Source organism: Thalassophryne amazonica, chromosome 4 (genome assembly GCF_902500255.1).
Source record: "Thalassophryne amazonica chromosome 4, fThaAma1.1, whole genome shotgun sequence".
Classification (NCBI taxonomy): domain Eukaryota; kingdom Metazoa; phylum Chordata; class Actinopteri; order Batrachoidiformes; family Batrachoididae; genus Thalassophryne; species Thalassophryne amazonica.
The window spans coordinates 96,340,543-96,358,003 of NC_047106.1; the positions used below are offsets into that span (position 1 = coordinate 96,340,543).

Below are 17,461 nucleotides of genomic sequence, written 5' to 3' on the forward strand. Positions count from 1 at the left end.
CAGTACGAATTGCCATACAAATGTCGTACCGCATTTGTTCGGCAGTCAGAATGTGATACGACTGCAACTTGACCTCCATTCGAATGTTTTCCAACACGAGTGCAACACAAATGTAGAGTGCATGTGCTCTGGCTGCATGAATGTCCCAAATGCTGTTTGAATACAGCTAGATTGCAACTCAAATTGCACAAATGTCATTCGAATGTCCATTCGTACGGCATTCGTGCCCATTCGTGCTCTAGTGTGATGGGGGTATAAGGTTTTCCAGGGAGCTAGTTGGCCTGCCTAGAAGTATAATAAGTACAGTAATTGGGACTCTCACAAGTCACAACGTCTGGAACAGACATAGAATGGTAATGAGACTCCTACAGGTCAGTACATGTACAGCTTGTGGGGAGGAGCCTGAGATGGCTCTCCATTTTTTGGGCCAGTCCCCAGCATGAGGTTGATTGAGGCAGAGGTTTTTGGGTTCCTTTGTCTTGGAACCTGACCAGATTAGGAAACTAAAGCTGAGAAACCTGGTATCCTTTATCAAGGGTACCAAAAGGTTTAACTAAGAAGGTTTATTTTGGGACAGCCTCGCTGTGCTCTACTATGCATTATCAGAGGGTTGCTAACAGGCATCGTCCTGTAGCACCCCAGTATGAGGTTGGCCAACATGTCTGGCAATCGACATAGAATCTACCTATTCAAGTACAATGTCGAAAGCTTCTACCCCCCCCCCCCCCAACCTCCTGTTTCATTGGCCCCTTTCCTATATCTAAGGTTCTTAACCCACCAGTGGTCCATTTGGAAATTCCACAGACCATGGGCATCCACTCTACCTTTCATGTGTCAAAGGTGAAGCCTATGGTGACCAGCCCACGCTGCTCTCCAGTCCCTGTTCTCCCACCTATTTGGATGCTTAACGGTGTCTCAGTTGGATGTGCAACGGCAGGGTATTTAGTAGAATGGGAGGGTTACAGTCCTGGTGACCACTCCAGAGAACCCACCTCCAAAATTGTAGCTAAGACCCTCATCTGTGATTTCTACAGGGCTTGCTGTGCTTCAGCTGGAAAATCTGGAGATGTTCCTTGAGCAGGGGAGACTGTCACACTCTGGCGCACACAGTCACGCCCTGCCTGCACTCTTTCCCTCGTGGTCTCAGCAGGAAACATTGTCACACCCTGCCTGCACTTTTCCTCTTACCATTTTGGCAGAAATCATGTTTTGTTTCGGACATCTTCGCCTCACTTGTGTCCTCGCCGTTCCCTGTTATTTCCTCTTTAGTGTCACTCTTTACAGTGGGTGATCGTGGTTTTGATCTCTGCTTCGGTGTCTCACTTCACTTCTGTGTTGGTGTTGCGATCAAAGCCCCTGGTTATTTTCAGTTTTTGTCTCACACAAACCTGCACATTATTCAGTCATGGCTGGCAGCCAATTAGATCGTCTGGCACCTGAACAGAGCTGTGCCACGGACTCAACACCAGATGGAAAGTGGACTTTACTGCTATTCTGACCAGTTCTTGTGTTTTTCAAGCTTCTGTGATTTTTGATGTCAGCTAGTAGGCATGGGCCGGTATGAGATTTGGACGGTATGATAACCGTGGGCAAAAATAATGAGGTTTCACAGTATTATGTATAGCTTTAAAATGTGCTTTAACAACATTATAACTATTTGCATATGCAGCGTGCATGATTCAGGCGCACTAATTGACGTGATGTCTACCACTACGAGCACTATACCACTGATAACTTTAGTCTGTCTTTTAGACATGTAGCATCTGCCCCATGGGAAACATGACTTACTTGCTTAGGGAGAAACGTGAATGGAATAACGTCCAGAACACCGGATGGTCAATACTTGGCCCAGCTTCACCAACAAAGTGCTTGGAATAGATGTATCTGTCCTTCTTGACATGTTTGTGGAAGAAATTTGGTCGACCACAAGAACGACTCAAGTCCACCGCTTGTACTTTTTCAAAGATGGGGTTTACTCCTTCCATGTAATCCTTTGCAGGTACCTTGAATCACTCTGAGTCCGACACAGGCCATAGCTACGGTGCTTTGTTGCCACCGGTTTTGGTTTGAAGGGCTATTCCACGGAAAATAAAATGAAAAAGCCAGTAAGTTTTTCTATTAAATCAGTAGCCAAAGTATTGCCATACAGCCGACTTGGTCCTTTTAGACGGAGAGAAAAGTTCAGTGCAGGCTTTGCCTGCTTCAGCCATGATGCAGAGCTAGCTAACGTTAGCTGCCTGTTTGTAAACAGAGACAGAGGTGCGCGCCAGGGGGAAGGGCGGCAGCGGCCGCCTCCGCTCTGCCTGTCAAGTATTCTCATAACCCGCTCATACCATAGGGACAGCATAACGGAAAATTTTAGTGGTTTTGATACTGTGGCTTTTTCATATCGCGGTATACCGTGAAACCAGTTATCGGCCCATGTCTATCAGCTTATGTGTTGTTTTTTTCTTAACCTTTGATTTTGCCTGCCTTTTTGTCAGTTATTCCTTAATTTTAAGATTAGACCTTTGCTACGTTTATGACTGCTGCTTTTGCCTGCCATTTTTGTGCCTTAGTCTTTCTTGTTGATTGTGACGTGTACAGGACCAGGACTGTATTTGGTCCCGGTTAGTCTCATGGACTGAAATTATTTTGCCTGCATGCTGCCCTTGAGAACTGAGCTGGTCTCTGAGCATTCTTGCCATTTTGTATTAATAAAAGGCTTTTTACAAGTCTGCAGTGTGCTGCTTTCCATTAGGGGGTGTCTGTCCGTAGTTTGTGACATGGATAAGGGAAAATAAAAACTAACTAAAATGAACATTAAGGTGCATTTCATCTATTAACTTTCACACTGACAAAATGCAATTCCCTCTAATTTTGAGTATGTGAGTGGTTCATTTATGTTCCCATGGGCATTTTAATGAACACTCAGTTGCTTTGCCATACCTCAGATTTTTTCTTTTATGTATATCTATTGTGTGTGTGTGTGTGTGTGCGTGCGTGTGTGCGTGCGTGTGTGCGTGCGTGCGTGCGTGTGTGTGTGTAATTGTGCTTCTCTGCAATGTGATTCTGCAGCCATATGTGGGTATAATTTTCTGTCTGGGCGGCTCTGACAATATATGAGTCATGGGTCGATAGCGTCTCGAAAAGATGAGGTCATTGCACACTGTGGAGAGCTCAGATTAAAAACGCAAGATACAAGGCACATGCAGTTTCTGCATATGAGGACGTGTTTGTGTGCAGGACTAATGGTCCCCCATGTTCTGTCAGGGTTTATTTAGCCGGCCTGGCTGTGGGGTCCAGACACAGCTCTATTTTTACCTTTGGAACGGAGTGCACCATCTCCTCTGTTACATAAACACACATGCTCTCGCATTCATTACCCCTCAAATACAGTATGTCAGCCAATCTTTGTTTTCACATAATTCTTGCTTGCTTTCACAAGCATTTGTGTGCTAAAGTTGACCATAAAAGAGATTTAGTACTCAAGAATCTTGAAATGGAATGGTTGAAGTGAGACAGAGGGGCAGAAGTTGTATCCAGGAGGTACTGTGAGTTATCTAAACATGCACACAGGCTAACCCGTGTCTTCCCACATGGGTTCCAAGCAGCTGTTGTCCTCGTGTCAGGGAGTGAAAATGGAAAAAGCACCAGTCTGCCTCACTGTCTCTGGCTGGAAGAGGCTATCCTGCATGGAGAGTGGAGGTTAGGGAGGGTCTGAAGGGGCCTTACCTCTGACCACAGAGCAGACAGGAGGGAGAGGAGGAGCAGAAAGTGCAGGGAGGTGAATGAGAGCGGCTTCGTCACAACATGTAAGAGACAGGAGAAGCTCCCAGTGTGCCAACAGGTTTGTTTTTTTTTCCTGTCGGAGCACAGCAGGCTGATTTATGATGAACACTGGCTGGAGCCAAGCTCAGGGGTCAGTTTGGACAAACCTTCTGACTGGGGAGTAGGGACAAAAAGACAGGAAGGGAGACATGAGGGAAGGACTGGACAACATGGACTGTGGTGGAGTTGATGATGTCATCAGGCAAGCGTCTGACCTTTACCTCTCAGATGACTATAAAGAGGTAACGCCCCGTGTATGTGTTTGTCTGCATACCTTCCGTGATCATTTAATTTGAAGTCACGCGCACTGTGGGGGGGATTATTTTGTGTGTTCTTATCTTGTATCCACACTTTGCTGTAGTTGTAAGTTGCATATTCTATGCAGAGTACTGTGCAAAGGTTTTATATGGGCCTTGTATGATGGAACGCGACTAAATATACTATTTTTGCAAATAAACTGAAGTAAAACCGTGCAACCACTTCACACTTTTATAAATGCAGCTTGTTTTTGATGATATCAGTCATTTTATCTTCTTCAACAAAATAGAACGAAAAAAATCCATTTGGATTTTATTAGAATTTATTTTGAACATTTCAAATGACATTTTCTGTTGAGCCACCAATGAAGCTGGGGGGAAAACAGTAAACATGAATTTTCATCTTAATTTCAGACTGTCAATCCCAAACAGCCGTGGTTCAACTTTTAGTAGCCTAATGTGTTCCTAGAAATGTGTCAGAACCAACAGTGAGGAAGAGGGAGGCGTGGGTACAGGATTGTAATCCTGCCGACTTGAAATCCAGATTTGAATCACTGTGTCTCCAGTGTTTTCTCAGTCACGCCTGATTTCAGATGGGCAAATCAAATAGCTTCCAACATGAACTTCTATGAAACTCTCTGAAATAAGTCAGACTACAGAATCCATACAGACCGCAATGCTCATTTCAGAGTGACTAAATCTCATTAAAGGGGTGGTATTGTAGAAAAAAAAAAATCTTCTTTAATCATTTTCACTTTTTGACTTGGTTCTCCAGTGTCCAACATTGTTCCACAACTCTAATGCACGTCAAAATTCTCCTGTACACATTTCTTAATTCTGTAGCATTTGTCACGGAAGTCTATATCTGGACTGCTTGCTGTGTGAGACATGTTCACTGAGCCACACTGCATGTTTTGATGTAAAGATGAACCTCTTCAAGGCAAGTTGGTTGGTTGGTTGGCAATAATAATAATCATAATCATAGTAATCTTTATTATCCCGTGACTATGGATTACTTTTGGATGTATATGTTATCTGTTTTTAAGACATCCAATGAGTGGTATTTCCTAACTGAAAAAGTGTATAATATGATCCACTGAAGAGGACGCATGGTGATACAGTGGTCGTTAATAAGGAATGGTCATGAGACATGACATTTATGTGCAAATACACAGTTTAATTTATTGAAATTTATTAAAATAGTGTTTTGAATGTAAAGTGTAGATGCATAACTTCATATGTACTATTGCAAATATGACTTCACGTGTGCAGTTGTCTTTATTGTTCATGAGTTATAATACCAATGAGTGAAATGTAGATTGATTTTTATATTTGTTGAGAAAATGCAATATTGTGATTATCTTTAAGTGTATTTTATTCCGAGAACAAAACAGGCTCCCTCACTGATTGTTTTTCCCAAAGATCCATAGCGTGACTTTGTCACAAGGTCATGTCACCAAGGAGTGTCATTGTTCTGTTCCAAATCCACTTCATGCTCCTCGTCTGTCCTCCCTCCCTTTATCATTATCCTGTTATTTTCCACTGTCTCACAATCACCCTCCCCCAGTTCTTTTATCTTTTCTCCTCATTCAATCTGAGTGACAAGAGCATCTTTGCACTGACCTGAAGTTGGCCTGTATGAGGGGTCAGAGGTCAAGGCTTGTATCTGGATTGGAATGTTGCACTCCCTGTCCAGACAGTTCTCATATATCACCCATGCATGAACATTTCCAGCCTCCAGAGACAGGATGTGATCACTGTAGTTAACATGTGATGCAAAGTCAAAGTGAGAATGTGCATTTGAACTGGGTGACAGTACAATGCAGTCAAAACACACACACACATAGACATAGTGACCTTTATGTGTTTGCGTCACTGTGAAGCAGCAGCAAGCCACTGTCGCGCCAAGAGGAAAAAATATCAGAGTGAAGCCGTCCTATTTGTGGATTTTCATTACCATGCACAGATACCCAAGCAGACAAAACACAAAACTTGGAAACACTTTTATTTAAAAAATAAAATAAAATCAAACAGCCTGAGCCAGGTGCAATGTGCACAGTGTTTGTGCACAGTCTGTGCTCACATGACCTGGTATTTGTGTGAACAGTGGGTTCCTGTCTGTACTGAAGGAGTGCAGTCTCAGCTGGTGAAAAGCTTCTATTGTGTGGCATAAGTGACAAATCCCATTGCAGAAAAGAAAATGTATCCCTTTTTTTCAAAGTGAAACAAAAATGTGCAAATCTGAAGGAGCTTTCCTTTTAGTATCAAACTGTTGAGGAAGAAAGCTAAAAAAAAAAATGCTCTGAAGTGTGCTATGTGTGCTGTAAACATTAAAGGGATATATAACGTCATTTTTCAAGCACAAAAGCTCCTTGACATTGTTTTGGTCACTATAGTGAGTTGTGCTGTAATCTTGACCTGGTTTGGAAGTAGGATATGTTCAGAATTTCACCATAAATTGTCAATAAAAAGTGCTGTATTTTCATTAAAATCTTCTAAATTGTGCAGAGCGAGAGTATTTAGACCTGCAGTGCTCATGCCAGACACATGTCCTCTTCAGCTATATGTGGGTAATAGCAGTTGGAGGGAAAAAAAAAGAAGCCACTAATGTTTATTTGCTGCAAACCCATTTAATATGACTTATATCACAGCTGTTGGATCACTGATTGATAATTGGTTATTGTATTATGATACTTATATGACATTTTGCAATGTCATATTGCGGATATATATATATATATGTGTGTGTGTGTGTGTGTGTGTGTGTGTGTGTGTGTGTGTGTGTGTGTGTGTGTGTGTGTGTGTGTGTGTGTGTGTGTGTGTGTGTGTGTGTGTGTGTGTGTGTGTGTGTGTGTGTGTGTGTGTGTGTGTGTGTGTGTGTGTGTGTTTTGGACGCCACACAGACCCAAATATGAGATAAACCACCACAGCTGGAGCCAAAACACAAACCCAACGTGTTGCTCCTTTTGGCATTTACTGGATTTTAAAGCAATAGACTGTATTCAGAAAGAGCACAGAAATCATAACAGGATTCAGAGCAGAGAGCTTAAACACTTCAGCAGTTTATCGACATAAGAGGCTGCAATTTGAGCAAGAGAAATAGAATGCCCTTTGCCTGCTCAGATAATTAGTCTTCTTTTTTCCTACTATTGATTTTCAGGACAGATTTGACAGCTCAAAACAAGCAGCCCATCGCCCATTTTCAAGACTAAATCACCCACTAGAGCTGTGGATAAGTGGTTGTACTGCAGAAAGGGTGGGGGGGGGGGTGTCTTTGGCAATGAGGTTTTTTCACACGAGGAAATTGCTTAGTGAATTTGAGGAAAAACACAAATTAACCCAATTGTGTTTCTCCCAATCTAATTTGGCCGGCGATGTCTCTGGCGCTCAAAGCCAGGAAATGAAGGGGGGTGATTTGGATTGTCAGTCACCCCAATCCCCCCCCCCCCCCCCCCCCACAACACCATCTCACCCACTCTGTGCTGCTCTCTCAAATCCTTTTAACACGTGTACCTTAAAATCATCATGGAAATAATTAATTTTACATTTCTTTCTTTCTTTCTTTTTGCACAGAAATACTGCTCAGGACAATTTTAGATGAACACAAAGCTGAAGTGATAAATTTCCCAGTTTCCAAATTATAACCAAGTCTGCATTAGACATTACAATTTATTTATGTTTGCTGGGTTTTTATGGTTCAAGTATTACATTATGAATACTTGACTTCCCCCCCCCAAAAAAAAAAAAAGTTTGTCAATCCTGGGGCTGGGCTATTAATAAAATTTTGATTTCAGTTATGACTTTGGCTTCCAGTGATTATCAGTTGATGGTGTGTGCTCCTTCTTAGCATTTTGTTTGAAACAAGCCAATACGGCTTGTTGTGCAGTTAATTGAACAGACTATGTATGAAGTTGGTGTGCCAGTATTTCCATTGAGTGAAATTTTAATATCATTTGGTTTGTATGTTAGCACTGCTCGTTATATGGTAATTCGTGCTAGCACTAATTAGCAGGTATTGATAGATTGGTGATGTTAGGACACTGAGGCAAATATGTTGGTCATAGTTTTTAATGCCCTCACCCAAGCCACCAATTATGAAAGCTACCATCTGGACTATAAAAATATCCATTAATCCACCACCTGAACTAAAGTTAGCTTGTTAGCCCGAGCTTGCTTGGTAACAGTGAGACAGGCATGAGTTTTGGCTTCATAAATCCTACCCAGGTCGCACTGGTCTTACCCATGTTCCACCTCTTCACCTGTATTTCTCTTATTTTTGTTTTTCAGTTTAGTGATATTTAAAATTAAATTTAGATTGAAGGAAAATCCACTGTTAAAATGCAGGAGGTTTTTTTAAGGGTGTCTCAAAAGTCAATGAGTATTTTATTAAATAATTGTGATTTCAGTTTTGGCCAAAATAATCTTGATTATGATTTTTTGCACCCCTAATCTTGTCATACTGGCAAAACTCGAAAAAAAAACATTGCCTAGATCTGCCCTCACATCAAATTGAATGGGTTGTATTTGGTCCATGCACTGTTTCTCCAAGACATTTCAAGAAAATTGCTCTGTTGCTTTCTTGGTGGCAAAGACGTTATCCAACAAACCAGTTTAGACATTGCGAATGTGATTACTTCTTGTACTGTAGCAGCTCTGAAAAATAATCTGCTTTACCTCCAAGCATGTAAATCTTTTATCAAGTCAAAATGTAAGGTTAAAGATGAGCTGTGTGGATAATACAGTAAGTGCGTAGAGAATGAAACAGTATATTTCACACCCATTGACACTTTCACCTCTCAGTGATGTATTTGGCACCTTTGTAAGTGTTTTATGAGGTGGCTGTGATAACACTTAGCACACACAGCTCGGTGTGATACACACAGTACAAGTATCATTTATAGGGTATGACACGGTGTTGTTAGACATGACAGACCATGTTGTATCTCATTTGCACATATCACAAATCCAAAATGGTATAAAGTGGTGAATGACTGATGATCAGTTCAGTTTATTTATAAAGTGCCAAATCACAACTTCGCTGCCTCAAGGCGTTTCACACAAGTAAGGTCTAACCTTACCAACCACCCTGAGCAAGCACACAGACAACAGTGGGAAGGAAAAAGTCCATCTGATGATAATAAGAAATCTCAAGCAGACCAGACTAAGAGGGGTGGCCCACTGCCTAGGCCATTCTAACAGCTACAAGTTTTTTTTTTTTGACAAATTTTACAAGAATTTCCTTCCAAACAGAAGAAACAGAAAACAAAAACAGAAAAACAGAAGAGCAACAAAAACAGTCCTTAATTGAACTAAAAAGCAGTCCACCATGAGTCTTTTAGTGTTTGAATAGGTAAGTCTTAGAAGTGTAGGGCATCCTGGGATCAGTCCAAAGCCCTGGGGTGTACGGCCAGCATCTGTTATAAGTTTCATCAGTGCCTCAGAGAGAGATAAAAAGAGCAGAATCAGTTGGCCAGAAATAACTGCACCTGTGGTATTAATTAGTTCACCAGCAGTAAATCAACAGAGAAGCAGAGAAAATACTAAGGTGGTTGCCGGCAGGTAGCTCTGTGCATCACTGACCGACCCAGAATTTAAAATGTAGTGAGACTGAGACCTGTTCTGTTGTTAATTAAAATGATGAGTTTCATCCTGATGTTACAGCTCACATTTTGTAAAAAAAATAAATAAAATTGTGCTCAAGGCCCAAATCCATGTTTTGCACCATGTTAAACAGACTGTGGGTGAAAGTCAGGGCTGGTCTCCATATGAAAACAAATTAGGTCTACACTGTACAGCAGTTATATCATATTTTACTTTGTCCTTGAATAAATTATGTTTTACCTGGCAGTTTCACTTGGAAGATGAAAAAGGTTTTTATAAAAACCAATTGAAAATGTCATAAATGAAGCTCAGTCATGGTCCAGCTGAGGTGGTTCTGGCATCTGGTAAGGATGCCTCCTGGGCGCCTCCCTAGAGAGGTGTTCCAGACATGTCCAGCTGGAAGGAGACCACAAGGAAGACCCAGGATTAGGAGGAGAGATTATATCTCCACACTGGCCTGGGAACGCCTTTGGATCCCACAGTCAGAGGTGGTCAATGTGGGCTGGAAAAGAAACTAAGTGTGGGGCCCCCAACTGGAGCTGTTGCCCCCGCGGCCCGATCCTGGATAGGTGGTTGAAGATGAGTGAGAGTGATAAATAAAGCATTGTTCCAGTTTTCCTTTTGTCACATAATATCTGGTCCCCATTTAACTTTTTCTGTCTTTTGTTAATTATGTTGGCTCCCATTCTTGAACCAGCTTATGTAACAGACAAACAAAACAATATTGAGATTTTAATGAGAGAGAGAGAGAGAGAGAGAGAGAGAGAGAGAGAGAGAGAGAGAGAGAGAGAGAGAGAGAGAGAGAGAGAGAGAGAGAGAGAGAGAGAGCAGTGTCATTAACAAAGTGTTGATTTGAACTCATTTTCTTTGATGAATTTATTGCAATGTAAACCATCCTGATTTTTCATTCTTTTTTCACCTGTCTCTCACTTGTACCTCAGCACAGCCTTTCTTTTTCTTTGTGTCAGCCCTCACCACATGCAGGGATCAAACAGTGACTGTGCAGCTCCTCTTAGCTGTGCAGCAGCTGTTTGTTGGAGTAAACAGACTGACATGGTGTCAGCTGCAGTCAGGCTCATCTGCATGACGTACATGTGCATGTGCATGTGCATGAATGTGTTTGGACGGCACTTCTCCAACACAGGCTGCCGTTGTGCCTTTGGAGCAGCGAGTCTTGGCCCCTCGGGTTATCATTCAAGCACGCAAACACAACTCAGTAGTGCCAGGTCCACTGCTGTAAGTGCCACTGTGCACGCTGGCAGTGCCAGGCGCATCTTGCAGACTGTTGTTTGGAGTGGGATTTGTTCTCGGTGGAGGAACTCTCACCAACGCCTGCACATAACTGTTAGGAAAGACAGACACAGAGAGAGAGAGAGAGAGAGAGGGAGCTGGGAAAATGAGTGGGAGAGAGGTGAAGGTGTGCTGAGCAATTTGGACAGAATGGTCAAAGAGCGTAAGAAAGAGGAGACGGATGGAAAATGGAGGGAGATGACTGCAGTTGGGGATAAATGAAGAGAGAGTAAAACACATAAATGAAGCCTTGTTCGTCAGTCCTTACAGAACGGGCTTCAACAGCAATATGCGCCAATTTTCATGGAAAAATGAGACTGTGTAAACAAAAGAAGAATGTGACGACCTGTACAGAAACTCTGACCCACACACTTACCCTCTGTGGTGGAATTTTTTGGTACTGAAAGTGGAGTAGTGAAAAGAAGCCAGATTTGTCAAAAAAATCTTCACTCTCTTTGCTCCAAGATTTGACATCAAGCAGGCTGTCATCTATATATTAAAAGTGAAGTAGCATATGTGTGCGTGCATGCATGCATGATTTTATTAAGTTCAATGTAGGTACATAATTGTAAATATGTTAAAATTACATGGATGACACACAAAAAGTGAAAACACTTATTTCTATTGTGGTCCATTTAAACTTGAAGTAATAATAAAATAAACTAATTGTAGTGTGTACATGAGAACAAGAACCTAAAAATTTACAAATACATTGACAGTAAATTAACATAAAACAAAATACATACAACAGGAAATCAAAGAGTTAAGCTGTTCCTTGAAAAACTGTTGCATAATGTGTTACCAGCCTTGAAAAATGTCTGCTACCTTTTATATAAACACTATCCAATCTACAGCCCGTGGATCCCCACAGGAAACGCACTTGTTATATACTTAAATTAACAATGAAACAACAATAGCAACCTGCTTTGTTGTTGTCTGCACCTGAAACAATGTCTGAAAAAATGTGACAAGTTAGGTGTATAATTTTCTAATATACTAGTTTATATCAACTGATATATTGGTGTATACGAGTACCAGTCTTAGAAATTAGTCTGGACAGATTATTTTCCACTGTCTCGCATGGATCTTGTATTACAATTTTTTTTATTATTATTAGTAGTAGTAAGATATTGAACAATCAGTGCAGCAAACAGTATGACAGAACCTAAAATCTGGCATCATAAATAACACAGGCATTACAATGTTTGCTGCAATCATCTCTTGTAAAATAGCAGCAGTGGAGAAGTGACGCCTGTTTGCTATTTGCCAAATCAGCAAACAATACTGTTTCATTCCTTTCTCCAAACATTACTGAACAATGACCAACAAAAGTGGATGCTGATCTTTAGCGGATGATTATACGACAAATACTGTACACTTGTGGATACATCCCTATCAAATGAATAATATTAACAACTGTGAGTTTTGCTTGTCAAGAGAAATGGTTGGTTCTCTGTCCATCCTTCCTCGTCTTAAAATTCAAGAGCCACTTAAGTCTGAGATTTAAATTTTTGCCTGAGGAATGTCATGTACCTAAAGACCTGTGTGCTACATTTTCATTCATTTCTGATTATTTTCAGTCATATATTTGGTGTTTTGTTTTACAGAATCACTACAGAGCTCTACAGAAATGAATGTCAGTGTTTTCATCATAATACCTTCTACTTATTCTTAAATAAATAATGATTATTTCCTGCACTCATGTTTTAGCATGGGTTAAGGGCTGACAGTCAATGTATCAACTTACAGTTGTGCCCTTTGCCCATGGGGCAACGTACTTGTTATCATTAACACATGTTATATATAATCATAAAAATCCAATACACTGTGATAATGTTAAGGTTCAGGAAAATTAAGCAAGCAGGCCACTATCAAACAAATGAACAAATAAATACAAGCATTGCAAAATATATGAAATTAAAATATTGTACACTTGTATTTGAGAAGTACTAAAGTGTTTTTGCTAACTACAGCCAATATTAGTTTATAATTCACTTACACAATGACAGAAAAAAAATGATTATAACATTTTAAAACAGGTAATACTTCAGTACTGCAGCATTTATCAGCAAATTATTAAAGACACATCAATATGATTCTCTCCATCAAATACAATATTAGATTTTGTATTTCACACGCTTGATCAGAGATACCGTCCCTGATTTATCCTAAATTTGTGTAACGTTATCGAGTGCAGGTTGAATGTTTTAGGGATTCATTGTCTTCTTGAATGACACTTGAACCCTTGCTCTTATGATTGGTGGAGGTCAAAGAGGTTATACTAGAGTCCGCACTCCCAATGCTGTCCACTAAACATGAACGTACTTTCATGGACAGCGACATGACATCTCCTCACCGGGCAAAATATTGACAAAGTTCCCGGATGTTAATGCATTTTCAGTGGGGATTCTCAACTGAACACACTCAGAAAAACGCTCGCAAAATACATGTTAAAATGCCATTCTATGACGGTGTTTTAGGGCCACATAGAATTTTTTTTTTTAGAGTTCGAGAATAAAGTCGTAATATTATGAGAATAAAGTCGTAACTTTAAGACTTTGAGAATAAAGCTGTAATTTTGTGAGAAAATAGTCATAATATTACAAGAAAAAAAGTCGTAATATTATGAGAATAAAGTCATAATTTTACAAAATAAAGACATAATATTATGAGAATAAAGTCATAATATAATATTTCGACTTTTTTCTTGTGATATTACGACTTTATTCTCATAATATTATAACTTTATTCTCGTAATATTACAACTTTTTTCTCATAATATTACGACTTTATTCTCAAAGTCCAAAAAAAAAAATGAAATTCAATGTCGCCTTAAGACTCCGTCGTACCATTCTGACCTGGATATTGAGCCAATAAAATTAATTAACATTAAATTATGTCAGGAAAGTATTAAACTTACTCTGACACCCACACATTTTGAAATATTAGTGTTTAAAGTTACATGGATCTGATCTGTTCTAGCTGAGCTGAACTGAGACGTCCTGCTGCAGCTGCTGCTGTGTTCAGCGCAGCACAACTCCTAAAACCATTACAGTACATTTATATATATATATATATATATTATATTATATTATATTATATTTTTACACAATTATCTTTTCACTGATCGAGTTTCATTCATGAAGTCAGTGTTGTGTGTGCACATCTTTGTGTGCGGGGGTGACTGGGTGGCACAGCGCGGGTCATTTTAATTTCCGAGCAACAGCTTGGTTATTTAAAAAAAAAACATCGGTCTTGTCGAACAATTTTAATCACAAACGACAAGTATTCTAACTAGACATAAGTTTAGCAGTGGAAAATATCAACTAGACATAAGTGAAGAGTTAATGGTCCATGTCATCGGACGACACAGGAACGGGCAGGAAACATACATGTGTTTATCAACCAAATGTCACGGACAAAGTGACAAAAATAACCAAAACCACTTAATTATGGAAAGAAATATTGTCTCCCTTCTTCCTCCGTTTGTGGCTTTGCCAACATGCACAGCTTTCTGGCATATTCCACCTGTTTCTTGACGAGACTAATTGAACTTCTATGGATGCTGCCTCCTGACTTGCCTGGAATTAAAATGTTGACCACGCCTCCTTGTCGGGACACAGCTCAGTGTGAGTGTGGACTCTACTTCTCATATATAACCTCTTTGGTGGAGCTAATGATGACTTTGGCTCCTAGTACTTCATTGGTGGAGGTATGCACTCTCAGAGTGTCTTTGTAGTTATTCAGGAAAAAAAAAAAATCAACTCTAAATTGTAAACAAATAAAAGTGTCCTGTAGTACTAATTAGTGTAACCAAAGCACATCCAGAGTTTTAAAAGTATCATGCAAATATTCTACAAAGATGTAATCAGTGATGTATATAATGATGCATAATGGTGCTGGAAAGCTTAGGTCAACTTTTCACTGCCTTATTAAGGCGTGAAGCGATGTGAACACTGCAGGTGGTGCTGTCTGCAATGTTTATCATTTGTTATAGCTCACTGGTGAGAGCGACTCCTCCAGTTTCTCTTTTTTTTTACAAGCTGAGAGTGCAGTGGTGTGTGGTAATGATGTGCAAACTGGGGCTGACTGAAAAGGCAGCAGTGATGCCTCATTTACATGCGCATCAATGTTCATAATGCGCTTTGCATTGATCATTTATGGAGAATTATGGGATTGTTTAGAGAGGGATATGAGGCATGTCCACCTGCAAACTTTACGAGCTATATTTAAATATTAAAGGGGGAAATTGTGTGTAAGTGTGTGTGCACATTGTTTTATGAAGCTGATTACTTTCTGCTGCACACAACAGCTTCAGATTTTTTCAAGTCGACAGTTATGTCATAAAAGTTGAGTCGAGGTCGACTAACTGCTGATGGCATCATTAATTAAGCCCAAATGCTTTACAATACGCAAAGATTAATGCTTATATTGAAAAAGTAAACTCGTACATACTCAGCAGCAGTAATAACGCTTGGATGCTGCAAGTTTCATTTAAGTAAGAAAGAACAGATTCAAAAGTTGGTTTGACAGAAAATTAAACACAAAAAAAAATAATAAGTGCTGTGTGCTGTCTGTGTGCTAAGATAACCTTTTTCATGAGTAACCAGACATCCAGACAGACTGTACAGGTTTATTAGCTTGTGTCCTCCTTTTCTAACTCAACTATCAGTCATTTAAAATGTCCTTAGTCTGAATTCCCTGGTCAAACACACAGTTGTGTTCATCTTTGTTGTTGCTGCATGTCCATGTTGCAAGTTGGAAGTCAGTTTTCTTTAAATCCTTCTGAACTGTATGTGTCTGACATGATCAATTCCTCTTATCAATGGCAGCATGTTTTTCTGACAGTTCCCAGTTGCAAGGTTATGTGTCATAATTTTAGATGTGATGTCTTGATGTCGAACTCTGCATCTAACAGCCAGGAAAAAAAGCTGCATTGATACTGAAGGTCTTCATTTTTCTGCACACAGAAACTTGAATAGGAAAGTGAAAAATTATCAGACCCGTAGGCAGAACTTATAATGATATCAATAAAATCTTATCAGTTCCCAACACTCAACATTTATTCCTCTTTGTGATAGTCTATGTTAGCTGCTAACCTGTCATCAACCTGTTATCATTTTGTTATAGAATTCAGGAAAAAGTGGTTTCATGGCAGCTTGTGGACCACCTTACCGAGAATAATCTTTTTGAGCTACTGCAGTCTGCTTTTGGAAAATCACTCCACGGAGACAGCTCTCACTGAAGTAGTGAATGATCTTTTGCAATCAATGGACTCAGATACCACCACGGTTTTGGTGTTGTTGGATTTTAGTGCTGTGTTTGATACTGTGGATCATCCTAATTTACTCAATAGGCTGGAGAATTATTTTGGGATTACTGGGAATGCCCTTGCGTGGTTGACGTCATACCTGTCCAGTCGTTCTTATTGTGTTTTGTACAATAACACTACTTCTAATCTTAGTGATATGAAGTTTTGGGTTCCACAGGGATCTGTTCTGGGCCCCCTGCTTTTTTCCCTGCATGTTGCCTTTCATTGCTATGCTGATGATACTCAATTGTACATGCCAGTAACTGCTGGTATTCTTATTCATATAAAATCCCTATAGGATTGCCTTGCTTCAGTGAGAAGCTGGATGTCTAGTAATTTCCTGCTTTCGAACTCTGATAAGAGTGAAATGATGGTTCTTGGTCCAGCGAGACATCGGCATCAGTTTGACCATTTAGTGCTTAGTTTAGGTTCATGTGTTATACATCATATGGACAAAGTGAGGAACCTTGGGGTAATTTTTGATCCTACGTTGTCCTTTTACCGCAACATTAAAGACATAACAAGGACTGCTGTCTTCCATCTGCAAAATATAGCGAAGACCCGTCCTATCCTGTCTATGGCTGATGCTGAGACCCTGATTCATGCATTTGTTTCCTCAAGATTGGATTATTGCAATGTTTTATTTTGTGGGTTGCCGCAGTCCAGAATCAGGGGTCTTCAATTGGTTGAAAAAGCTGCTGCCAGACTCTTGACACGAAGCAGAAGGTTTTACCACATTACTCCCATTTTGGCATCCCTTCACTGGTTGCCTCTCTCTGTGAGATCAGATTTTAAGGTCCTGCTACTGGCCTAAGTTGTTCACGGACTGGCACCACCCTACTTGGTGGATCTACTTAAGCCCTACGTACCGGCCCGGGCTCTCCGCTCACAGGATGCAGGATTGCTCTGTGTCGCTGTGGTGAAGAAAAAGTCTGTGGGACATAGAGCTTTTTCCTATCGTGCCCCGGTCCTGTGGAATGATCTTGTTTTAGTGAGGCAGTCAGACTCTGTGGAGACTTTTAAGTCGCGTCTGAAGATGCATTTGTTTGCTATTTTATATGATTAATATATTGTTTAGTATGCTTTTATTCTTTTATTTATTTGGTTTTTTGTACCTTTTTAACTTTTTATCATGTTTTTAACCTTTTCATCATGCTCTTTTTTTTGTTTCAATTTGTTTTGGTTTTTATTG

The 17,461-nt window shown here is 40.1% G+C and overlaps 1 protein-coding gene across 6 annotated transcripts in view; it reads left to right on the forward strand.

Annotated features, from left to right (window-relative positions):
- The window catches only part of schip1 (schwannomin interacting protein 1), a 1,140,784-nt gene that overhangs the window by 1,061,326 nt on the left and 61,997 nt on the right, over positions 1-17,461 (forward strand). The window contains exon 1 of one of the 6 annotated variants that reach the window (XM_034168285.1): positions 3,791-4,052. The exons of the other annotated variants lie outside the window; for them this stretch is intronic. Coding sequence (XP_034024176.1) covers positions 3,960-4,052 — 93 coding nt within the window. The 5' untranslated portion in view covers positions 3,791-3,959. Of the gene's footprint in view, positions 1-3,790; positions 4,053-17,461 lie in introns of those variants that run through there. 6 annotated transcript variants of the gene reach the window in all.